This window comes from Doryrhamphus excisus, linkage group LG3 (assembly GCF_037039965.1).
Source record: "Doryrhamphus excisus strain RoL-2023G ecotype Guam linkage group LG3, RoL_Dexc_Guam_v1.1, whole genome shotgun sequence".
Lineage (NCBI taxonomy): Eukaryota > Metazoa > Chordata > Actinopteri > Syngnathiformes > Syngnathidae > Doryrhamphus > Doryrhamphus excisus.
Window position 1 is genome coordinate 25,838,191 of NC_136359.1, and position 24,648 is coordinate 25,862,838.

The 24,648-nt window shown below is 40.8% G+C and overlaps 2 protein-coding genes across 4 annotated transcripts; both read right to left on the reverse strand.

Moving 5' to 3' along the window:
* Positions 1 to 295: 295 nt before the first annotated feature.
* Positions 296 to 18,083, reverse strand: golga1 (golgin A1). 3 transcript variants are annotated; one of them, XM_058071731.2, is made up of 25 exons: positions 17,914 to 18,083; positions 15,750 to 16,027; positions 15,398 to 15,488; positions 14,695 to 14,769; positions 14,456 to 14,564; positions 12,811 to 12,908; positions 12,591 to 12,623; positions 12,291 to 12,419; positions 11,078 to 11,247; positions 9,550 to 9,661; positions 9,386 to 9,469; positions 9,155 to 9,280; positions 7,798 to 7,893; positions 7,514 to 7,609; positions 7,331 to 7,426; positions 6,899 to 7,039; positions 5,673 to 5,747; positions 5,498 to 5,587; positions 5,301 to 5,403; positions 4,391 to 4,551; positions 4,129 to 4,287; positions 3,387 to 3,446; positions 2,970 to 3,194; positions 2,795 to 2,881; positions 296 to 1,878 (listed from the first exon to the last, which is right to left on the reverse strand). In XM_058071731.2, the coding sequence occupies exons 6-25, from the start codon at positions 12,850 to 12,852 to the stop codon at positions 1,798 to 1,800; spliced, it is 2,166 nt and encodes a 721-aa protein (XP_057927714.2). In that variant the 5' UTR covers positions 12,853 to 12,908; positions 14,456 to 14,564; positions 14,695 to 14,769; positions 15,398 to 15,488; positions 15,750 to 16,027; positions 17,914 to 18,083; the 3' UTR covers positions 296 to 1,797. The 3 variants fall into 3 exon arrangements, with proteins under 3 accessions (XP_057927714.2, XP_057927712.2, XP_057927713.2); XM_058071729.2 differs by lacking the exon at positions 14,456 to 14,564; XM_058071730.2 differs by lacking the exons at positions 14,456 to 14,564; positions 14,695 to 14,769.
* A 744-nt stretch (positions 18,084 to 18,827) lies between these two features.
* Positions 18,828 to 24,412, reverse strand: ppp6c (protein phosphatase 6, catalytic subunit). The gene is made up of 7 exons (XM_058070432.2): positions 24,248 to 24,412; positions 23,174 to 23,269; positions 22,205 to 22,270; positions 21,695 to 21,836; positions 21,523 to 21,602; positions 20,766 to 20,975; positions 18,828 to 19,655 (listed from the first exon to the last, which is right to left on the reverse strand). Exons 1-7 carry the CDS (start codon positions 24,320 to 24,322, stop codon positions 19,407 to 19,409), a joined length of 918 nt encoding a protein of 305 aa, XP_057926415.1. The 5' UTR covers positions 24,323 to 24,412; the 3' UTR covers positions 18,828 to 19,406.
* Between the last annotated feature and the right edge of the window lie 236 nt (positions 24,413 to 24,648).

Here is a 24,648-nt window from a genome sequence, read left to right on the forward strand (position 1 = left end):
GTTACAGTTAACACTAAACATTTTACGAGTTTTACGAGTTAATACTGCATTATTGAGTGGCATAGACAACAGATGGATGGATATCTAAAACGTGATTGAAAGGTGATGATAATGAAGTAACTGTAAACCTACTTTTGGCCCACGCTGTACATTGCAAATATTGTTTTCTTTTTTCAATTTCATTTAATTTATTTTGAACAAAACAATCAAGATAATTTCAAATACTAGTACTAAAAACATTGGTCATCAGAAAAAGAAGAAAAAAGAATTTTGAAGCATAGGAACTGGAGGAAGGCATGGGTTTTTATCATTCACTTTTTTTATTAATAAGGCAGGAGTATCAAGCCTTTTTGTCACTTCATGACAAAAAAATAAGGAGAGCTGTAGTGAAAGTACAGTTGTGTTGCCAGGTTCACAGGTAAAAAAAGTGCATTCAAAATTCCTTAATTCTCACAGAGACATTACTTTGCATGAACCACGCATTTCCTCTGACTTAATATTCACCTTCATATTGTGCAAAAATACCTCCTGTCTGCATTCATGTGTTTTAACAGTATGCATAATCCTGGAATAAGGGAAACAAAGGCCTTCACACAGGATGGTTATTGGGAATGACTGGGATACAATAACACATTTTCACAGCAGTAAAAAGCTGTAATAAAAAAACAACAACTAGAAGATGCTTTTACTGACACGGAGGGATGAACATGGAAATGAGTCAAAAGCAGCGTGAGGGTTGCAGATGATGCCAAATACTAAACTGATCATCAAGCCATTTACACATCCCTGTTATACACTTCCCTATTATACGCCACATCCCTCCCTATGATTAAGTTCGAAAAACATACACACACACGTACTTCTCACAGCATACAGTATATACATATATATATTTTCCTTAGGTATTTTATATATACATTATACATACGCAAATTCTACGTGTATATATATATATATATATATGCAGTGTGTATACACAGTATATATATATATATACTGTATACATGTATATACAGTATATATACATAAAACATTAACAGCATTGGTAGCTACCAAAATATTTGTGTTTGTTTCTGTTCCAGTTAATACACCAGTATTCAAAATGTTATTTTTAATGCTAAAATGTTCCGTGAATATTCAAATGCGTTTTACAAAAATCCCCCAGAAAAATAGCATCTTGATGAAAATGTGTTGGCTAACAGAAGAATGTGTTTTAGTGGTTGGTTTAACATTTAAAATAAAAGTTTTTGGAGAAGCCCAGTGAACAGATTCAAATTTGGTGTTTCATTCTCAGTTTCAAACAAGTATTGGAAAGGGTTATAAAACGTTTGTTGTTTCAAATGCGTGACAGACATCATGTCCTGTCATGACTTTAGCGTGTCGTCCTGGACTTGTGGATCACATATAAATACCAAATACGAACCAAGTTGCAACATAGCAAATGTTGTTGTCCTTTGACATGAAATGAAAAAGGCCAATGAACCAATGTACAAATCAAATACTAACTTATGAATGGTACGAACTTATGAACATATAAAAGACTGAAGAATGTGTGGTGTCAATTTTCCAGTGTAAATGTGTGTTCAGGGAGGTCATTTTACGGCAACAACTGCTTACACCCAGACTTCAATCCCTCAAAGAATTCACGCAGCCTGCCTCCTAAAACAGATTTAAAAAGTCCTTGTCCGACAAAAGCAGAATTGGGGTGTCAGCACCGACCACTGCACTCATTTCCTCCTGAAGGTGCTGTAGGTCCTATTTCTATGCCTGCCTTCCTTCCACCCTTCCTGTGGGCCATCAGCTCCAGGGGCTCGAAGCGCCTGAGACAGAAGGTCGGATGATACCCTTTGGAGAAGGCTTGGATCCAAACCAGGACATCTGAAACATAACATTTCCAATAATTAATCGGGATTTAAATATAAATAAACTACATATGAACAGACAGTAATACCTCGCAACTTTGCACTTACACAATGCCACAGCTTTACTCCACTAGGGTTTTTCAGAAATATAAAAAATCATGAATAATGCAGTTTCATGGTTACTATTAGTAAAACAAATAAGCATATTGATGTGTATTTCAGCATAAAAATGGGGAAATGAAGTAAAGATGACACATTGTGATGATGTAGTAGTCTACACTGGTCCCTAGGTGTCAGTAATGTTACTGCAACTGGTGATCATAAACTTGATCACCGCAACAACAGGCTTTTACTTCATAACAAGCAGAATACTCCCTAACACGGGCGACTGTTGCGACTGTTGCGACTGTTGCGGCTGTTGCGGCTGTTGCGGCCATGGCCAACATCAAGATAAACTGTGAACCCTTGACGTCATTTCCAGGCTGAAAACGCGTAGTATTTTCATAAACATGCATATTTTAGGACTAATCCAAGGCTGTATTCAACTATGAAACAGCATGATTTAGTAATATCGTTTTGCACAATATTTTTATTTTCAAACTGATGCAAGTAATAACAAGCAATAACTTCCTGCTTCTCAGGAACGAGAACTTTTTATATACATTTTTTTAAATACATGTTTGAGGGCCGCATGGCGGCCATGCAGTCAGGCAATCGGGAAGGGAAGAAGTCGGGAAGAGCGGAGTCTGTATGGCATCAGAATTCCGCATATTGGCCTGCTTATCCCATCATTTTTGACAGAGTGGAGTAGAGTGGAACTGTAAATCTCCAAGAGAGAGCGGCGAGGATTACTGTCCAGCCCCTTTTTGAAGACAAATATTCATTTGACAGTGATAAATGACACTAAAAGGAGTTTGATTAAAAACACTGACTTTATACTCCAGCGTTTGCTTCAACATGTCCTCTTCCTCACGAGTGAAGTTGAGCAGCACAGACACAGCTCGTATTAGCTGGTATGCCTGAAAAGACAACACACGCTTTCTGCTTCTGTTTCCTTTCTTTGGAGGTGACCTGAGTTCCCGTGTGGAGTCACCACGGATGACTTACCTCGGCGTCTCTTGATGACATAAACTTGAGGACAACATGCTTCAAGTATTCAAAGTTGATTTCTCGTGAGTCGTTAAGGTCTGAGGTGTTGGTCACTGTGGTGTTGGAAGTGGACGGGCTCGGTCTGGATGCTGGTGGGGGCTCAGAGCAAAGCCTTTCTTCCTTTTCGACTCGGCTTTCTGGCATCTTCTCCTTTGCCTCTTCTTCTGGGTCAGGCTTCAGCTTCTGCAGAGTATAAACAAAGAAAATACACAATAAGTATCTCAAGCTTAGTTCCTTCCCTTTGGGGCTGGTGCAGATTTGATTCAGAAATAGAGTTGAACCGGTGTTTGCATTGAACAGGCTCTATAAATGGAATACTTGGTATGAAAGATCTTAACCGTCATTTGCAATAATATACACAAGATGAAACCTTACCAGTTCTTTCTGTAACGTCCTCTTCAATTCCGCCATTCGCTGCTGCAACTGTCTGATGGTCTGCCAACAACAAACTTTATCAATATGGTCTACATCTACATATGGTCTATATTTTTCTACGTTCCATAGAAAAATATATGGACAAGTTGTTTGCATCAAGACGGTCCATGGCGTGCAGTGAGGTTCATGACTGGTGAGGCACCGACGGACTCCTCTGGTTGATCTTGGAAATCTTTTCAAATACTTCTTCATCCCATTGACTTAGTTGTTTTATTCAATGAGAAGCATTTGTGTTGCTGTCCAAAAACAAAATGCTGGCTTTTCCTTTCTGTGGAAGGACGGCAGTCACAAGCACCCGCCCCATTCAGGAGGAAGACAGTACTGCTAGCACCTTCCGTGTATTTGATTGTGGGATTAGCAAAAACTAATGACGTTACTCTTTAATTAGAGACATTACACAAGCTGCAGCAAGTCATGGTGTATCATAAACGTGTCGACAACATGATATTGTTGGCCACGTGCTGACAAACAAAGTGGCAGGCGCTAAGCCGCTAAGTGCACACACTCAGCTCACTTAGATGGTAGGCAGTGCTAAGCTGATATATATGTATATGATAAATATTCATATTTATCTATATTCATCATACGTACATATATTCTTATCCATATTCCTCACCTGCCTCCCCTGACTGCACATCACGGAAGACTGGTTTCTTAATGAGCGCTAGTGCCATAATTGTACCCTGGTCTTGTCACTGAGTTGCTGCTCCAGCTCTCGGTTGACCTTGTGTATGTTGTCAAGGTCATCCACTGTCATGCTGCCGTTGTGATCCTCCTCGCACACAGCAGGGCTGTGAAGCTGCTCCGTCAGAGTTTCCACCTCCACCTCCAAGTATGAGATCTGCAATCACGCCACGTTGCACACACACAAACATCATATGTGCTGACAGCCAAAGATGCTGCATACGTGATCTTGGTTCGAGCACCAAAGGGCAGGTACTGACCCGAGCCTGACAGTGGTCAAGCTGTTGAGTCTGGCTGAGAAGCTCCCCCCTCAAGACCGTGAGCTGGGAGTCTTTGTCCAGCTCCATCTGCCCTCCTTGGACCCGCTGCTGTTCAAATTCCTCTTGCAGCTGGACATGGGCCATCTTCCGACTTTGTACCTCTGCAACACACAGCATACTTCACATGTAGTACGTATGGATCAGGGACAAATAAAGGCATCTTATCTCTTAAACTGAAAATGTTGGTAGTTACAGCATAGAAAACCAGTTTGAATTTCTAAATAGTTTTTTTTACCATTATTGGAGCCCTCCAGACACGAAATAACACCTCTTTTTAGTTTTTGTTTACACACAGATTGCACGACACTAATGTGCAGGCGACAGGATCACTGCAGGGACATACAGTAAGAGACGCCCGCTCATAGCATATACCTAACCATATACCTATACCTAACTAGTTAGCCTCCCATTGATTTCTTGGAAACACAAACCGAGTGGGGAAGAAAGACAAAGGAAGAACCCAAAAACTTACCTCATCTACACAGAATGGGAGAACGTTTTCCCACTACGTTACGTCGGACGTGCTATGGTAAAAGTGCTTATGGCTGACTCAATGCAAAGTATCAAGGTCATGTAACCGGTTTCATCAATGTAACATGAATTGCTGCAAATGACCAGAATACTACATATTACTTTTTTAAAATAATAATAGGTCACAGTCAACCATGACACAGTGACCAATCACTTATGAATTATTTTTTACATTTTTGTTCCCTCTTTGCAACCAAATTGTAGCTAGGGAGGACTATAGAGGTTGAAAATATGGTGGAACCCTGATTAGTGTCATGAAGAATCCATAAGGTTGTGATAAAAGGAGGACTGAAACGTAATTGAAATGATGTCGTGGTACCATCATGGAGTGTTTGGATGTCTTTCTCTCTCAACAGCAGCGTCTCACCGAGCATAGACAATTCTCTTTGGGAGCTCTGTAGAGATTTGTTCAGCTCCCCGACCTGAAATGCAGCGCATAAAAGCACTCTTCATGAACACACATCAATAAAACCAAGTTGACTTAGGGTTAGGGTTAGTATGTGTGCGACCACAGACCTGTGTTTGGAGCTCCTCTCTGTGTCGCCTGCTTTCTTCTAGAGCTTTTGCTATTTCAGTGCTAATCGTCTGCTGGCCGTCTAATTCCGCCTACAGCAAATCATTGTGGGGTTAGGAGTACAAGTATTACATGTTCACATTTAAAAATGAACCAGAATGAGAGTTTCTATCATACCTTGCACTCATCCAGTTCTTGCATCTGCTGCGTCAGAGCGACATTTGCCTGATCCCTTTGCCTTTCCAGGTCGGCCTACCAAGCAAGAACAGTCATGGAAAATACTGAGTTCTAGCTCAACACGCAATCCATGCAATCCTATGCAATCAATACAAACGCTGACAGGTCCACCTTAACCGACATCAGAACATAACCTCCTAAACAGGGACTCCTTGGAGATGTTAATGTAGGGTGCTCATTAAGAGGACAATAAAAAAGAGACATCCACTGCTACTTTAAAACAACAACAATAAAAAATCCCTGCATTTTCCTCTGTATGGAAGGATGGCTGTGACAAGCACCTTCCAGCTCAAATGTGCCCTGCCCCCTTCAGGATGAAGCGAGTACTACAGCGTCTCCTCATATGACATTTCTTTGTATTTGCGATGACCAAGAGTGATGATGTCACACGTAGATTAAAAGACATTATTCACAGGCATGTGAGCCTGCCCTTCATTGTCTCTGTCCCTATATATATGTATGTGGTTTCCCATATCAACTAACATTTTGGCATGAATAGTTGGACATTTTCTCTGGAAGCGTTGCATTGGTCTGTCTCCTTGCATGCAGGTTGGATTCAATTGTAACTCTTATTATTCTTTTCTAACAACTTTTCGTGTCTATATTGGAGCCTTGACTCGTCCGCCGTGCAGCCCCCAATACTAACATACTGGATGTTATATAGATTTTCTTTCCACCATTCTCATTAAGGTAAGAGACACAGGCTACTTACTACTTCCTATGCCAGGGGTGGGCAAACGTTTTGACTTTGCTTCAACAAAATTTATGGGACTGTATATTTTACACGTAACAGTCCACCTGGAAGTATTGTATCTGTAAAAGTGTGTGTGTTGTGTCCCTTTTTGTCAGGAGCACTTTGTAAACGGCAGACCACAACAAATAACTAAATTGATAAAACTGCTACTTAAACCATCAAAAGGTTGGCTCAAGCCACGATGCCAGGTTGTATGTCAAGTTTAAATTAAAAACTTTGGAAAGAACGGGCGGGCCATATTCGAACACTTGGCAGGCCGGATGTGGCCCTCGGGACGTAGTTTGCCCACCCCTGTTTGTTTATTTGGACATCCTGTGAGGTCAGGTTGAAGACAGCACAAAGTAGAGCAAGTCATAGTGTGAAGACATGCTTGATATGAACAATGCTGGCCAAAACGATGAAAAGAGCCTACCATTGTGTCTTGCATGGCACGTTTGTCTGTCTCTAGGGCAATTAGACTCTCCTCCAGCTGCTTGATCTTCGCCTGACTCTGCTGCTGCACCAAACACAACTGCTGATCCAAAAAGGCCTTCTCTGTACTCCATTCTACTCGCTGTGAAAAAGTACGTGTATGGTAGTCAACGACATGTTTGATTCCTACATTCTTAAAATGACAGTAAATCCCTCACCACATTTGGCTTCAAATTTCAAAATAGATTAATTAGTTATGCTGTTTCGTGGTTGACTACTTCAGGGCTCTAATCATGTTTAAAAGTCGTAAACTGGTTGAAAATATTCCATTTATGAATAGAGAATGCTACTTGGTGGGAACCAATTGGTTCATTGGTCTAGGACCAATTCCCCGCTAGAAATACATTTTTCTCTTTCAATTCAAGACACCAACCTGTTTTTCTACGAGCTGTTCTTTCTCTACAGTCTGCTGCTCTGCACTCTTCAGTCCGTCCCAACTTTCTTGGAGTTGCTGCTCCAGGTTTGCTATCTGAAAAACAACCGTGAAATAACAAGATTTTCACAAAACAAACTGAATAATAAACACGTTGTAACTTTGCAGATGCGTCCAACATACTTGTGTGTCAGTTCTCTCTCGGTACGACCTGGAGGATTCATCTTTATGTCGTAGAAGTGTCTGCAGCTCGGTAATGCTGCATGTGGTTCTGGATATCTGTGGTCACAGGCGCAAGCTTCAATGAAAACATTCCTTTGACTTACTATCAATTGGCTCTTTTACTTCTGGCTACTTGATTTACTGTAAATAGTATATGACATGTACTCATCAATTCACCTTCAACTCTTGAAAATGAAATGGCACAGAGCTAAAGCTAAAAAGGTGAAATCCAGTGGGCGGCGTACCTGCGCCTGCAAGGAGCTGACAGTATCAGCATGCTTTGTCCGAAGGTCAAGGAGCTCTTTTCTGGTCTCCTGCAGTCTCTGTTCAAGACTGGACTTCTGCATAGTTGAAAACAAATGATAAAGCTGCTTTACACCCTATGATACTGTATGACAACAGAATGTTTATTATTTAAGCTTTTCTTTTGGGTTAACCCTGATTTTACATTCTTGTGTATTTACATTTAGAGCTCACCTTAAAAACTGTTGACCTTGTCTGGGCTGGTTTCCTTTTTGTCAGTACACATTTTGGCTAAAATCCCCCATAAACTTAAAATCTGAGGAGGGAAATTTAAAATAGAAATAACTTTCCCAATGCTAACATTCGTGAGTCTATATTATGGATTATTTGTCTTTGTCATATTTCTAACATATTGGGTAATAAGAGTGTAAAGCATAATATGGGTGTTATTTCATGGCTAAAAGGCTCCAATCATGTTAAAACAGGTTTTCTGTGCAAAACTATGCCATTTATAAATAAATGGCATCCTACAGTTGAGAAATTTACCTCCACTGTAAAACATTTTTTCTTACTATCTTACCGTAATTTCCGGTGTATAGTAAGTGTGTACTTTCTTCCAACGCTTTGAACCCCGCAGCTTGTACCAAGATGTGGCTAATTTATGGCTAACTACATTGCCCATAAAGCTTGGCACGTCACTTCAGAATAATAATACAAAAGTTTGACTTTTGTCTCATTAGAACACAGAGTACAAGAGTACTTTCCCAAAAGAACAAGCACCGAGTACTTTCATCAAGATGTTTCCTGGCAAAAATCCTGACAAGCCTTATTGTTCTTTTTGTTCAGCAGTGGTTTGGGTCTTGGAATCTGCCATGCAGGCCGTTTATGCCCAGTGTCTTTCTTATGGTGGGGTCATGAACACGGAGCTTCACTCGGGAAGGTGCACCGCTGTTCCATGGTTTCCCCATTTGGAGATAATGGCTCTCACCCCAGTTGGCTGGAGTCCCAAAGCTTTAGAACTGGTTTCATAACCTTTTCCAGACTGATGGATCGAACACATTTAACAAGGAGGAATCACTTTTCCACACAGGGCCATGTAGGTTATTTTTTTTCTCCCTAACTAATAAAATGTATATAATAAAAATGGCTCATGTGTTCCGCTGTGCTGTCATTGACGAATATTTAAATTTGTTTGATGATCTGAAACATTTAAGTGTGACAAAAATAAGAACTCAGGAGGGGGCAAACCCTTTTCTAAACCACTGTACGTTATGTCACCTGTTATAAGTCACCTATTATGCTGCGCCTGCATTTTCCACTTCTGCAAGGAAAGACGTCTGAGAGCTAATCATCTTTCACCTCCTGGAGAAGCTCCTGAAGATGTTCATCAGGGGTCATGTTCCCTTGTAGCCTTCTTTCCAGGGAGCTCACTTTCTTCTGAAGGTCCCCTAACAAGCGCTCCTTGTCCTCCTCAGTAACAGCAGACTAATGAATTCAAGAGATGGTCGACAAGTAAAGTCAACACTGATTTGAACTTCTGAAAAGCTAGAAGCAATAGCAATCATATAAATGGATTCAGTTTACTCTGACCTTTTCTTGTTGCAATTTCAGGGCATCATTTTCAGTCTGGAGATCATGAAGGGAGCTCTCTAAAGAGGACACCATACTCTGTGACTGAGACAAACATGCTGTGTTGTAGTGTGCAACTCATAATCAACTGAAGTCAAACTTGACGAAACATTTATACCACTGACCTCGTGCAGGTCTTTGGATACCTGCTGGATGGCCGACCGGAACTTCTGGTTTTCCCCCTCCAGCTCACTAGCTGTCTTTTCTGCCTCTTCTCTGAGCAGCAGCAGCTCCTCCCTGCACAAATCCAATTACAAGCAACATTCAAGCCGACAGTCAATTCAATGCTCCAGTAATGGCTTGTCACTTTCTTTGCAGCGTCACACTGTCAGTTTTTCAACATTATAGTACTTAATCACTTATCGCTGTTTCTTGTTGAATACGGCCTATTGCGGCCTAACCCTAACCCTAACCCTAACCCTAACCCTAACCCTAACCCTCTAAGCCAATCATTTCCAAGCATACAAGTAGCTAAATGATGTAAAATACAAGTATAAAGCATTCAGACGATGCATTCAAAGTCATGATGACATGTGGTATTCTACACTGCTCACTATGCGTCAGTAATGTGATTATAAAGTTGGGTGAGACACACAAGCACCAGACTTGATTGCCGGAACAACAGGCTTGTATTGTATGATCTCTCCAAGCACAATGATTCAGGGTCAGGAACCAATGAATCACAATAAACAATGGATGACTGTATTTCGGGATGTGTATATTTGTAAATGTCATTTGTATACTGAAATACTACATGTACTTTGTGTATGCTAAAGTGGGGGAAACTCCTCCTGATTACACTTAAGTTGATATGAACAGTCCATCATTCTTAAGTAAGAGAGAGTAAGAAGTTGAAAAGAAAAACATTCCAATTTTAAAGGGTACAAATTAATTTGTATTTGATTGAGTGAAATAAGTATTTGATCCAAATAGCAAATGGAGACCTATTGGTCTTGCTCACAAGCACAAAGGTCAGACGTTTCCTTGGGTTGCTCACCAGCGTTGCACACGTCTCAGGAGGGGTTTTGCAGAGAGAAACATCCCCAAAGCACAATGCTTGCACCTCCATGATTGACAGAAAGGATTGCTTGTTGATATTGATGCCAAAGAGCTTTCTTGCTTGTCTGACCCCGGGTTCACACTGAATCCGTTGCGGCCCCGGTCCTGATCCAGTTCTGGCTTATATAACTATCCTTGTACACAGGAGGTTCTTGTAAACAGTAGCTGTATTTGCCTGCACGGATTTTGGTGGCTTTTTTGTTGCCTTTTGACTTCATACAATGAGGAAGTACAAAAACCTTTAATATTATCAAGTGGCATTGAATAACTTCATATTGTTGTTTGTTCTTTGAGTACGATGGATATCAAATCATCACTGTAACTGTTACCCATTACTTGTATTGATGATATCATGATGATATAATACGAGGGTGCTCTGCAGCGTCCGCCCCCCACGGAGCTGCTGTAAGCCTTCAACAAGCATTTCAATCTTGCGGAAAGCTGCTGGCGGCCACAACAGAGGCGGGATGAATTCAGTGTGAGCCCAGGGTCAGTTATTCAAGCGTTCAGATCCACAACCTACTTACCCGATTGGATCAAGACACAACAAAAGACAAAGATGAAAAGACTCAAATAAACAATGCTCCTTTTTACCGTTCTATTTCCAGCTCGGTGTTCAGACTGGAGCTCTCGTCGTGCTGAGTTTGTAAAGCTTGTAGTTTCTCCTGACTTTCAGAAAGCCTTTGCTTGGTCGAATGAAGCTCAGCCGCCTTCTGTTGGAGGTCCCGCTTATGCTGACCCAGTTGTTCTTCCTTTCTCAGCAGCTTTAAACATTGACAGGGACACTTGCTTCAATTACAAACATATTAACACTTAGAGCTGTAACAATCAATCAATGTTCAATCAATTAGCGGATGAATCCACATCATTTTCGTATTCGATTAATTGCGCTTTGATTTCAGTCTCTATTAAATGATATTATATACTATTATATGTGTGATGGACATTATTGCCTGTTTTCTGATACGTTTAGTTTTTGTCCACCATTTCGGTTATTGTACAATTAACAGTGCACAAACAAATTAGTCAAGCGCCCAAATAAGGCAACCACGTTTCGGTGACTCTGTAAAAAATGCATGGCGGTTCTTTTAGAGTCCAAGTGAAATATGGCTGCAAAAAAGTTGCAAGCACTTTGATAAGGAAGGTGAGAAGCACTTCCGAATTCAAGACAAACTAAGATCTTATATGATATATATATAATATATATTTAAGGGAGACACTTTTTCCAATGACATTGAGGTCTAGCTCTACAGCTCTACGACAGCTTAGGCTTGGGCTCTAACTCTCCACTCTTCTTACAGTAGTTAAGTTTAACGTTAACTCTTGAAACTGACTCATTGGGTTGACATCATTTCTTATGAGAAAAGTTCATTTGGTTTTAATCTGACTTTTTGTAAAAGATTACCGACCAAAGGGGGGGTTCCACTCTACACAACACACAATGTATGTGCACCACACAGACGATGCTGGAAGTGTGGCACAGTTGCATTGTGGTCCACATGCGTGGCGTGAGGCAGGCGTTAGGATTGATACCAACGCCTGTTGGTTTGTGATGTGCGACTTCACTGATTCATACTTCAAGAGCAAGCAAGCTGAGGTTTGTATCCGACTACTTTCTGTGTAACTCAAGCTTTCCCAAGGTGGGGGACATGGGATGGGCTTTCTACTGATTATGGAGAAAATGAAGCACAAAATGGCGGCTTTTCCCACAAATGGTGAATGGCAACTATGAAAAATAACTTCTGCTTCAGGGCTATACCTCTTCCCATCCTTCTGTAATGGGATGGTTGCAGTAGGCAGGACGTACCATGTGTTTGACTTTAGCGAGTTCCTGTTGCTGAAAGCCTTCAAGTTCATCGATGTCATCCCTCTTCTGGAAAAGTGCCAAGCTTTGCTCCATCATCTCATTCAGTCTTTCTGATAAGGCAGACTTCTCCTAAAAGGCATGTTTCACAATGGGTGATAACGACATTTGTGATCTCAATGAAGAAAACATTGTTCAAACGTTCAAAAATACATTCCTGATCAAACTGTACATGATTGGACTTTTTCAACTGGTCTTTAAATTTGGATCAGGAGTGTATTATGCCAGAAAAGCAGTGCTTACCTTTTCCATAACCACCATCTTCTCCATCCATTCCTGTCCGTAAAAGATGGAGAACATTAAAAGACGTACCATTGCAGTCCCAAGTTGCCATCCATGCAGGAATGCATAATCATAATCATAATCATTCCAACTTGTACAAAGAACAGCTCAGGGTATTCACACCCATAATCAACGTATGCAAATAAGAGCAACTGTACGTATAGGTGAGATTGGCGTTTACCTGGTCCTTCTTCTCCAGAGCCAGCGTCATCCCTTCCGCCATTTTGGCTCTATCGGCCTGATGGAACTCATTCTGCTCTTGAAGTTTTTTGATGGAAGCTAGGCGGAAACAAGCAAGAGACAAATAAAGATGAAGATAAAAAAAAACTCCAACCATGAAGTAGGCATAAACAGCAACACCAAACCATTAGTAGTAGTATTAGTAGAAAGTAAAACAATGATGCTGGGGTGGGATTATCCAAAGAAAAGGTACTGTAAGTACTGTTAATGCCCAGTTTTTGACGCATGGCTTACTCCTCCCCCTGCAAACCCTCCTGCCAGCTTGAGGTTGAAGTTCTCCAATTTCAGTTAAACATCCATCCATCCATCCATCCATCCATCCATATATACTCTCACCCCCAATGAATGATAAAGATGATCCATCAACATGCTGCATGTATGCTGCGTATTTAGGGCAGTCAAATGATGAACATTTTTTAACAGATTAATCACGGTTTCCAAATTCAAATCAAAAGATAACCCCCAGGTCGGAAAATATATTTACCTAACACTAGTATACGTATATAGTATATATACAGAGATGGTGTTGTGATGTTCAGTGTGTTCGTGAGTGCATCTTGCGGTGTCGCTTGAATGGACTACATATATAGTGTTGGAATTGCACTGCTGATGATATGTTCAGGTGAGAAGAAAATGATGAAAGAGCACCAGACTCGTCCCTACTATATCTCAGTATACGCATACGTATCCTCTGACCCTGCTTCCTCTATAGAAGGGATGTCAGTGGGATTGAGCCCTGCCTGGTATTTATCACTAAAAGAGAGTGTTTTCTACAAGAAAAAAGCCCATTTTCAACCCCCCACCCAAAACAAAATCAGCAAATTTAAGGGTCATGAATGCTGAAACTACACAAACATTTTATGATGAATAAATGAATAGAAAATATATAATGAATAATGAATGAATGAACTGAGTAATAAAATGATCCCAGACGGTGACATGGTTGTTAGTATTCTGCTTCCTCATACCATTGTGCGAGTTATATTATATGTTAAAAAATGGTATTATTATCATTTTGGCATCGCTATCAGGGAGCACTTTGTTTGCTATGTGCATGATTGTAGTATGCAAATGTACCAATCCAATTTGGTACATTAAAAACAGGACCACTGAAGTTGGAGCAGCGGGTGGTCATTATTTTCAACAGACTGCTTAAATGGTTTTTTTTTTTTTTTAATGGTGGGAATATATATATATATATATATATATATATATATATATATATATATATATATATATATATACGTACAGTCATCCCTTGCCACTTTGTGGTTAGAATTTTGCAATTTTACTCTATCACGTTTTTTTCAAACACGATAATTAATAAATCATGCTGTTTCGTGGTTAAATATGGCCTATTATTCACCCTTTTGCTGGGTTGCTCAGTTTCATTTTATTTCTACAATGAAAAAACATGCTGCTTTATGGACAGCATGTATTAATATGCATTTTGATTTGTTTTCTGCAACTATAAAAAGCCATTTGTGTGAACATTTTTGGCTTTCTGGAACAGATTAATTGAATTTGATATTATTTCTTCTGGGAAAAATGGATTCAGTTGGAGTACGTTTGGGATAGACTCTGACCTTGTGGAGCAAATTAATGACGCTAAGCAAGGTTCCACTGTGCTATTTACAGATTACGATGATCGACTCTGACTGGACATCAGTATAAGCAGTCTGGGCTTTCAAGAACCTTCAACAGAAAAAAGGCAGGAAAAAAACATCACCCACTTATCTGGAGGAGCAAAAAGGATGAGGTGTTGAGGAGGCCAAAGAGAAAAGTATCTAATTGGTAGGATAAGGACAAGAGGAGAGGTACGTACAATCCTGGTGCTTTTCTAATGCAATTTCAAGCTTCTCCTTGGTCTTCTGCATTACTCGTAGCTGCTCAGCGTAGTCTAGTGGTGGGATGCAGGATCATGACATGGGGCATCAACACGGACACACACAAGCAAACAAGATGACAGAGGAGAGGACAAACGTATGACAGGAGTGGGAGGAAAACAAAGGGGAAAACATGATTGAGAAATAATGACAAATAAAGCAGCAAATTGTTATTGAAGTACAGCGTTGTTGGATTTAGTTCTTCTGCTTCCACCTGGTGCTGCTAGGAAATTCTAATTGGATCCTTTCAGGAGCAGATGCCAACACATTACAAAAGGTGGTCCTTGTTTTACAATATTTGGTGATGACAAGCGCGACCAACAAGAAGAAACGTGAAAACCTCTGTGCTTGCCAACAAGGCTGCGTTTCGCCTTGGGATCCAATACAAATTCATTTCTAACCTTTATTTGGTGTTTTTCCCAGTGTTACGCCATAAAAGGATGGACACGTCATATCTCTGTATCTTACAAAATCAGCAATGGATGGAATACTTATTTTGAAATGGATAATGCACTGAAAGAAATGAATACAAACGATGAACGCATCCTCGGCATTGAGATTGAGTTTGTATCAACTGCTGAAAGGGACGGGTATTGTGTCATTTGGAGTTGTGCGTGTGCCAGTCAAGACTGAACGTCCTACCTGATAGCTTGGCCTCCAGCTTACGAATTTGAGCATTCCTCCTGAGGAGTTGTGCGGGCAGGTCATCCCTGGAGCTACTCCCATCAGATGCCTAGCAGGGACACACGCACACATGTTATGTTCCAACATTTCATACGGCACCCTTTTTGTCCCACATTCCAAAATCAAAATGTTGCGCTCGTTCAGGACATATAGGCTATCTATCTGGCCTTTTCTAAAATATTCCTACATTTTCCATATTCAAATGAACGAGCACTTTGCAGTCCCTTTCTATAGGCTACCCAATATAAAAAGGAGGGTAAAGTTTTCTAGCAATAAGCTGGTAAAAACATGAATCTTAGAAGGAACTTACAAAGTCATCTCCCGAGTCGGCCTCAATTGAGGTGATGGATTCTTTGCTGATGGTGCGGGGGATTCGAACACCGGTCCGTGGCACTGTGGCTGCCTCTTCTGCAATCTTTTTCTTTAGCTTGGCAAACATTTTTGTTCTCATAGAGTCTTCCTGAATAGCTTGTGGAGGATACGGGACACCATGCAGGTCATGGAATTCACTGCGCTTCGGTCCAGCCAAAAAGTGCCCTTGTGTAGCCCTCAAACCGACAACAGCGAAATAGTGTCATTCTGCAAAAGCTAGACACAAAGAGACATACGTTTCTTTGAAGTATGACCACAGGTGACACTTTTCTGCAAAGCGCAACTGTTGTGAAGTGCAACTGAAGTGCAGGATCCATTTTGAACAGACAAACATACAGAAAATATTTCCGGCCGCAAGGACAAGCCATGAAATTGATCAAATGGACATTCAAATTTGAGAATATTGTGATATTAACGTTTCCAAAAACTTGAATGTTTGGTTAATTGGTTTGTCATTGTACCCATTATGTCATTGTATGGACATATCAACTCGTATTTCGCTACGTGACAAAAATTCATTCATTCATTCATTCATTCATTCATTTTCTACCGCTTTTTCCTAACGAGGGTCGCGGGGGGTGCTGGGGCCTATCCCAACTGTCTTTGGGTGAGAACGTGACAAAAATAAAATTACAAAATAAAAAAAACTGAAACTATATTAGGAAAGCAGGAAGTGAACAAATGTAACAGTTACCGATTGTAAAAGTACCAGATGGAGGGGTAGGATTTAATAAGCTTTGCTTCTTCCTACTCCTTTTGGACATGTGGAACTGGGAACTGATTATGGGATGCACTCAATTGGAATCTGATGCATGTTCAAATGAAATGAAACCATTACCATAATTGGCCACTCCAAATTGTCCATAGGTATGGGTTTACCATACCCATGGTATGGGGTTACCCCACATCTGGACCGAAGTCAACTGGGATAGACTCTATCATACCCACATGACTGTAGGATAAGCGGCATAGAAGACGGATGGATGGATGATGTGAACCTCTCAACTACTCAGGAGCCGACAGGAAAGTGTTCCAAAAAGAAACTCACACAAACACCATAAAACACATGTGAGGGGAAAATGCTGCAAATTTAAAAAATGCTGCATACATACAGTAAATACTGCAGGATCAGAAATGAATGCAAAAGGCAATGATTCCAATGCCAAAAAGCACGCATGAGAGAGATGTTGCAAAACAGACCTGTGAGATGCTGTATCAATTCGAGACATATTTTTCTGTATTTTATAACATACTATTTTTTGCACCGAGTTTGTTCCCTCAGGCCTGGCTAACTTCCTGGAATCCTGGCAAATTTTTGTTTTCTTCCGTGAAGTTGCACAGCATTTCTCTGATCCACTTCTTTTAGGGTGGTGTACTGTTTGTGTGTCCTTTTGCTGCACTTATTTTTGATGAAACAGAGTTTTTCTGATTGCAATGTTTTCAATTTGCAGCGTGGTGGACTTTGCTGTGCCAGACGTATGATAGTTATGGCATGTCTAAAATCATTTCAATTGTCAATCAATAATTTACAAAAAAATCCAATAATGTCGGCTAATTTAAGCCCTAAAGCAATTAGCAAACATAAGAGAATACATCCTGTAGTGTGCCGGATGCTGTGCAGTGTCTCTCGTCCAATCGGGAATGTACGGTCATTTTCATCAAAATATGACAAATTCAAGCTTTTGGTCCGATTAATAGCTAGCCTCCATATTGCAACTCTGACCCCTGTCAGCCACCGTATATATACGCCTTGTGGTTTTAGCAGCAAATTGCATTATTTCACGGATGTTTTGTTCATGATCTTTTCTGTGCAACCAAATTTTTTTGAAGACATGGACGGTACGTGGATGTTATTCGAAACAAACTGAAGCGTTTTTTTTGCTTTGTGTTTCAATAAGCACGTCATACATGGCATTATAATGTCCACTCAGATATGTAAACATGTCAAGTGGCATATTTAGCTCCACTGTTACGGGTATATCTATATCTATATGTTATTTAGGAGTATGACACAAGGCTAGCCACCTAGCCTGGAAGAGCCACACGATAATCATAACAATGAAAGTTAACGTTAGCATTAGCAATTGTTAACTTTTTCCTACCTTATCAACTTCCACAAGAAAAAAATAGCTTGTGACGTTTTCTTGCGCTTTCTGCACTTGCCTTTGCCCGCTGTAATGCCCAATCCAACAATAATTCCTTTGCGACAATCAGTAAGAAGTCGCTGAGCTTGTTTGCTGTCAGGCTAGCCAGCCTCCCAGATGGTGAGATACACGTCATCGGCCAACACACATGACTGACGACGTCATGACGCACCTCGTCTTTGATTGGTTAGGAAACGTCAGGGGCGTGACAGCCGCGCCCACTCCGGATGAGCCGGAGGAGGCGAAGCTGCCAATTCTTGTATTGAACGAGTTTGCTTTTAAATTGTTGATCACGACTGTAATCTGGCTAAAACACAAAGATCAACAATTGTAATGCTTCATTTGTGAAGACAATTAATTAAAAACTGCAAAATAAGTAAACAAACGTAAAATCTACAACAGGTTTGACTTTTTGCCCCCAAGAAATGACATTCAGTGTTTGTAAACAATGTACAGTATTTCTCTTTCTCGTCAAGATAATACTCTTGGCAGGCAATTTGTGGCTTCCAAATGCTTCTGGGAATCAAATACTCTTAATACAAACGCATTTATAACCTCGAGAATGAATGTTGAAATATCCAAGACCTGCATGGAAATGTGTTCACTGAACGAGGATCGAACCAGCAACCATTAAGTCGGGAGCTGATCACTCTAGACATGAGCCATGCCGCTGTTCATAGAATAGGCAGAACGTTACATGTCATGTTAAATGTAAAACATATTTCCATCGAACAGGGACAGCAAAATTGTCCATTTATTGTCAATGTGAAAATGGTCAAGAGTTAAGAGTTATTTGACCAGAAATGAGCCAGATTAAAAAGTTCAGGATGAAAAATTGTGTAGAACGGTGCTCAGAATTCACAACATAAGTCTCATAAAAACCTGCAATTTATTTTGACGAATAAATCTTTATTGTAAAGCAAAACAACATGAATATTTTCCAAGGGTCATTTGACCTCCACACGCCGATTCCAGCTTACCGAGCTGTCAAATATTTCCACAAGACTTGAGAACGAAGGAGCTGCAAGTCTGTGAAGCGGGTGAGCGCATCAGGAAAAAAACAAAATTAAAATCAACACCCACCAGACAGCAGCTAAGGTAGCACTATTAAAACCGTGTTGGACTGTGTGTTTTTTATTTAATGATAGAATTATTCAGTAAAATTCCTGTCAGAATACTTCAATTTTACTTGAGAGTTGACGTTAGAGTTGGTTTGCGGAACATATCATGCTAAACGTGTACAACAGACTGTTGACATGTTCACATGGAGCAAACTCCCAGCCTGTAGGATTTGCAGATAAATGGCTTTCAATGTACAGAGGGGGATAAACAATAGTTGGCACTGTAAACAGTCTAAATTTACACTACAAAATTCATAAGGACTCACAAGTGCTGCCGCCACTCTCCTTAGTGTCTGTGCACTCAAACAGAATGTTGCGGGTTTTATTATCTTACAGGAAATAAGGTGTTGTCGTCCGGGGCGGAATGACCCTTTCAGAATCAGGCACTGCTCGAAACAGCTTTGGCTCTCTCGTGTTGGCATCTTTGAAGACCATAATGGAGGCAATGTTGCCGCAGCGATAGCAGTAGTTAGGAGCCGACCACACCGTGACCAGCTTCTCATCGAACATAAACTTGTAACCCTCATGGACCAGTTGATGCGCTCGGCAGATCAGCTTCAGGTTGTTGATGTGGACGAACTGCACGTTTTGGTGGGAGACACAAAAACAGGAACACGGGAGTAGAAACGACTTCATTGGATAGCTGCACTGTCACTCACAATCCAATCCAAATTTATTTTTTGGTTAAAAAATAAATAAATAAAAATCTCAATCTCATTCATAATAAATTGATACTAATGCAGTCATTTTGGGCTTCGAATTTTCAGTTTATCACAGTTTAAAAAATATATAGTCAATAATAAATCATGCTGTTTTGTGGTTGAATACGGCCTAATAATAATTTTAGGTGTAAATAAAGTATAATTTGACATATCTCTGGCCTAAATTAAGCATTTACATGAAGTAAAATACAAATATAAGGTATTCAGAGGATGCATTCAAAGTAATTATGATGAAATGTAGTATTGTACACTGGTCACTAGGTGTTCGTAATGCGACTTTAACACGGGCTACTGTTACTTAAGTCACTTTCGCCCCCCACTCAGCACATTTACAGCAACACACGAGGCATGGGTCTAAACACGAGGGTGTATGTCTTATTATAAGTCTACTACATCGGGTAATGGGAGAGTACAGGTGACTATACCAATGTTACTTCATGTCCACAAACTGTATTTAAAAGGTTAGAAACAGGTTGTCTATGATCAGACTACAAAAATATTCCATTTATAAATCAGGAATCCTACTTTGCGGGAATTCACTTATCGCTGTCAGGTCTAGAGTTAATTAACCGCCATAGCCGAAGGATTACTGTACAGGTCAAATATGGAGCCTACATGGACGGCCACTGATGCAAAGCCAACAATTTTTACATGTGTATATCTTTAGGCTTCACTGTGCGCTGAGATTTTGCACTATGTTCAGCAGTCCTTGAACACACCACAGACCTTTGGTAAAAAATAGCCATATTAACGACCGTGTACATTAATCACAATTTTTCACCATTCACCGGTCACTCTGGAATGTGCCACGATAATGGATAAATTCGTTAAAAGAAACAGGTCAATAATTATGACGTCCTCGAAAGCAGTGTTTACATTATATTTGGGTGGCGCCCCCACCCATTAGTCCTTTTAAAAGGCTCGGCATAATATTAGTCTACCCGAAATAGAAATAAAGACCACCTACCTCATTTGTGACTTTAGCACCAAAGAGCCAGCCTGCTCCTCTCGGACTGATGGCCCAAGTGTCGACATCTTCTGGGTCAGACCAAACCAAATCACAAAAGGCTCCTTTGTGGGGGATCTCTTGGTTTCGCTCAATGGTCCGAATTTGATCGAGGGTTTTAATGTCAGGAGAGAGTCCTCCGTGTACACACAAGATCTGTTCATCCATTAGCTGACACAAACAGACCACAGAAAAACAAGGCTTAATACATGAACATGGAAAACATATTTAGAAACACGTCACTGCTAGTAAGAAGGTGTGAGCTACAACACGTGACGCGCATGACAAGCAGCTGGGATCTTCTTTAAAGCCAGTCAGCCGTTCCATCAATGGAAGTGCAGTAATCCAGAACAGACCATTTGAAGTGAATTTCAGTGAAGAACCGTGATAAGAGTGAAGCCCCAAAAGTCAAAGCGCACAGTGGCGAGGGATTACTGGACTGTTCTTGCTCTTTTTTGGATGAAGAAATATCTGGTTGTGCTAAAAGAGCCATTATGGCAAGCTCCACGTCAATCTGCTTGTGGGGCAACATAGTTTTGCATTCAGGCCTTGATTTCAGTTCCATTCCTACATGATTTGTAGTTGTAAACATATCTAAACGTCACGGCCAACTACACAAACAGCGGCGGCTGCAATCTTGATGTGAGATCTCAGAGAACAATGACACCTACATGACTGACTTGACGAGCGAACCAGTGTATGATGCGGTCATACTTACAGCCGCCACTGTTAACATATCGAAGACTTTGGTGCAATAACGCCAGGCATTAGCGTTTCCATATTTGGTCTGGCACTCATCTACGGGAAAAAGAAGGACACTTGGCGGTGACTATTACACAGCGTTAACCACAACGTTTAAGGCTGGCTACAAACAGAGTACGTGAACTCACCATAAAAGCCATAAACCTGAGTAATCTGTCTGCTCTCATGGTTTCCACGTAGAAGTGTTATGCGATCCGGCCATTTGGCTTTCAGCACCAGAAGGTAGGTAAAAGTCTCCAAACTGTAATATCCTCGGTCAACAAAGTCCCCCTGGAGAAGGCAGAGACATTTGACCAACATTCAGCCAGAGACATTTGACCAACATTCAGCCAGAGACATTTGACCAACATTCAGCCAGAGACATTTGACCAACATTCAGCCAGAGACATTTGACCAACATTCAGCCAGAGACATTTGACCAACATTCAGCCAGAGACATTTGACCAACATTCAGCCAGAGACATTTGACCAACATTCAGCCAGAGACATTTGACCAACATTCAGCCAGAGATACACGGGATGTATTCCTCATCGCTAGTCAGAGCAGACAGCAACTTTATGTTTAATGTGCTCATAATGCACTACGGCATACTGTTCCACACCTATAAGATACATAGTTGAAATAAAATCATACCAACCATAAATATGTAATTTGTGTCTGGGACTTGGCCGCCAGTTCGGAAGAGTTCACAAAGATCATAAAACTGAAAGAAAAAAGTACAAATACTATTCAATACATCAACCTGAACATTATATACAAACATGTACAGTATATCTCCACGTTTGGCTGAAAATCAACAAGTAATCCAAAAACCTATAAAATTCATAACGGCTCCTGCTAGCTTTAGCCTCATTCTTAACTTTAGGGTTGCCAACCTCCTGAAAAATAAATAAGGGAGCCCATCATCCAAGCGCCTGTTTTCCTTTAATATGCAGGCCTCGTTATGCAAATAAAACACGGTCATGTTTTGGAGGGATTTTTTTAGAAGGTCTTATAGCCTAAGTAGGTGAGTCCCGCCACGTCACTTGTTAGCGGCCTCATCCTAGTTTAGAAAGCACCGAAAAGGGAAAGACGTGTGTTCGTGTTCCACATAAGGATTGTGGATGATGGCCAAAATGGCCTCCAAAAGTGCAGTTTCCTTTAAAAACAGGCACCATTTCTGATGTCTAAAATACTAACAGTGGAAGACTAGAAGCAAAAATTATTTGGTGATCTATGCAACATCTTTGATGCTCAAGGTGATAAGGAACAAATTGTGTTCCTTTCATTTTGAAATATGGCTTGATTTAACATCATCTAGACTTGAGCTAACACAGGAAGTGATGCGAGTAGTTCAGAGTGGCGTTTGAGCTTGGCGTGTGTTACGGTCGCAACAGTCGCCTGCGTTAAAGATTATTGTGCCTGCTGTTAGATCATTCAAATCTGCAGCAATCAAAGTCTGATGCTTGTGTGTCTCACCCAACATGTCAGTAACATTACTAACACCGAGTGACCCGTGTAGAATACTACATATGAATACTATATATCAGAACATGATCTTTGAATGCCTTATATTTGGAATTGACTTCATTCAGCCATGTTTGAGTTTCAACATTTGAGATTTCACCTGTCCGTGTATGTCGCCGCATACTGTTACAGGAGTAGAAACAGGCTGAACATTAGATTCCTCCAGCAGAAGGTCACACACGTAGTCACATAACCTCTGTGGGGGAAAAACGGTATAGGTTCACAAAATGTTTACTAACAAAGCATGAAACACAGCTTCCCAGTGGTGTACAGCCATGTCCTTATGAAGCGATACAGCTATGGCAAGGACAAACTCAATTCATTCATCAGCAGGGCAGAGTTTTTATTCCGATGCCACAGCACTGGTCAGCTACCATGAAAACTCCTGCATATACTCTGCAAATAATCTGGAAGTTTTAGGGCTCAGCACTGACCCCTGGGGTACCATGTAGGAATGCGCAAAACAGTCTATCCACCTTTTGAGAGTGATGCCCCTGAGGTCTGGTGCTCCTGGTGACCTAGATAACTTCTCGTTGGTGCAGTGAATCTCTCCTGCAGTTGTTTGTGTGTGTTTGCCATTTGCAGCCTCTTTATTTTGCATTTCTCTTCCATCCTGCAGCGTTTATGTGGCTGCAGCATTTTCAGTTTTAATTTCTGCAGGTTTGCCCCTGTAAGCCACCATACGTTGATAGGAAACTTACTATTTTTAATGGGCGTTCCCAATATTGATCAACTTCCAACACTTCCAACGTTTTAGAAATGATAGGTTGAAATGGCTGCTACAAATCCAGAATGGAAGCATATGTCCTTACACTTCGCCTGTTGAGATTTAGCACAGCAGTGTGTCGCGTATCAGCCATGCAGTGCACATATTATGACGAATAACGATAGCCGTCCACATGAAAATTCACCAATCGCACCCATCGGTGTGCACATTTTACGTCATTTTGATGTTACAAATTGTTGCAAACGAAGACAGATCATGGTGACTGGGTGTTAGTCGTACTAGGAACACTGTTAACTACGTTCACTTCCTGGCCGCAGAGACGAAGCGGGTGTGCTAAATGTTACTTGTTAGCTGAAGCTAGCAGCCCGTATTTAAACATGTAGCCACGGTTTAGGTAAAATAGTACAGCTAGATTAACTAAAGGAGTTTACGTGAGACACAGATTACCTTTAGGTCATTTTCTGGAAGGTACTTGCACTGTTTGGCGATCTCCGCATATTTATCCAAATCTAGAGGCGCCATTGTAGCTAGCTAGTTGTCTTGCGCAACTTCCGGTAAAGCTTGGAGGGTCGTTCCGTCTGGGAGGTTTGAATCGCTCTACTGCCCTCTACCGTCTGTACACAGCATTACACTTACAAGGACATGCTGATGTAGTTTCCTATTTTGGACACTAGAGTGAACTATTAATCCATCCATCTATTGTCTACTGGGGCGGGTGGTATTGCACACTTTGATATCTATGTGATACCAGGCAAATACACGGCCAGTATTGCCAATAGTGATGCTTTCAAAAAAACATGCTTATATGCTTATATTTCGAATGTTGCAAATGTAATATTGTATTATAC

Bases quoted from the DNA above. Each gene is read 5' to 3' on its own strand.
- golga1 (XM_058071729.2), bottom strand. From the start codon at position 15,890: ATGAGAACAAAAATGTTTGCCAAGCTAAAGAAAAAGATTGCAGAAGAG. The intron at 15,489-15,749 runs GTAAGTTCCTTC...TGTCCCTGCTAG, and splicing joins CCGACTCGGGAGATGACTTT to GCATCTGATGGGAGTAGCTC. The intron at 7,894-9,154 runs GTGAAAGATGAT...TCAACTATGCAG, and splicing joins TTCAGGAGCTTCTCCAGGAG to AAGTCCAGTCTTGAACAGAG.
- ppp6c (XM_058070432.2), bottom strand. From the start codon at position 24,322: ATGGCGCCTCTAGATTTGGATAAATATGCGGAGATCGCCAAACAGTGC. The intron at 22,271-23,173 runs GTGAAATCTCAA...TTTTTCTTTCAG, and splicing joins GCGGCGACATACACGGACAG to TTTTATGATCTTTGTGAACT. The intron at 21,603-21,694 runs GTGAGTTCACGT...TTTTTCCCGTAG, and splicing joins TCAGGTTTATGGCTTTTATG to ATGAGTGCCAGACCAAATAT.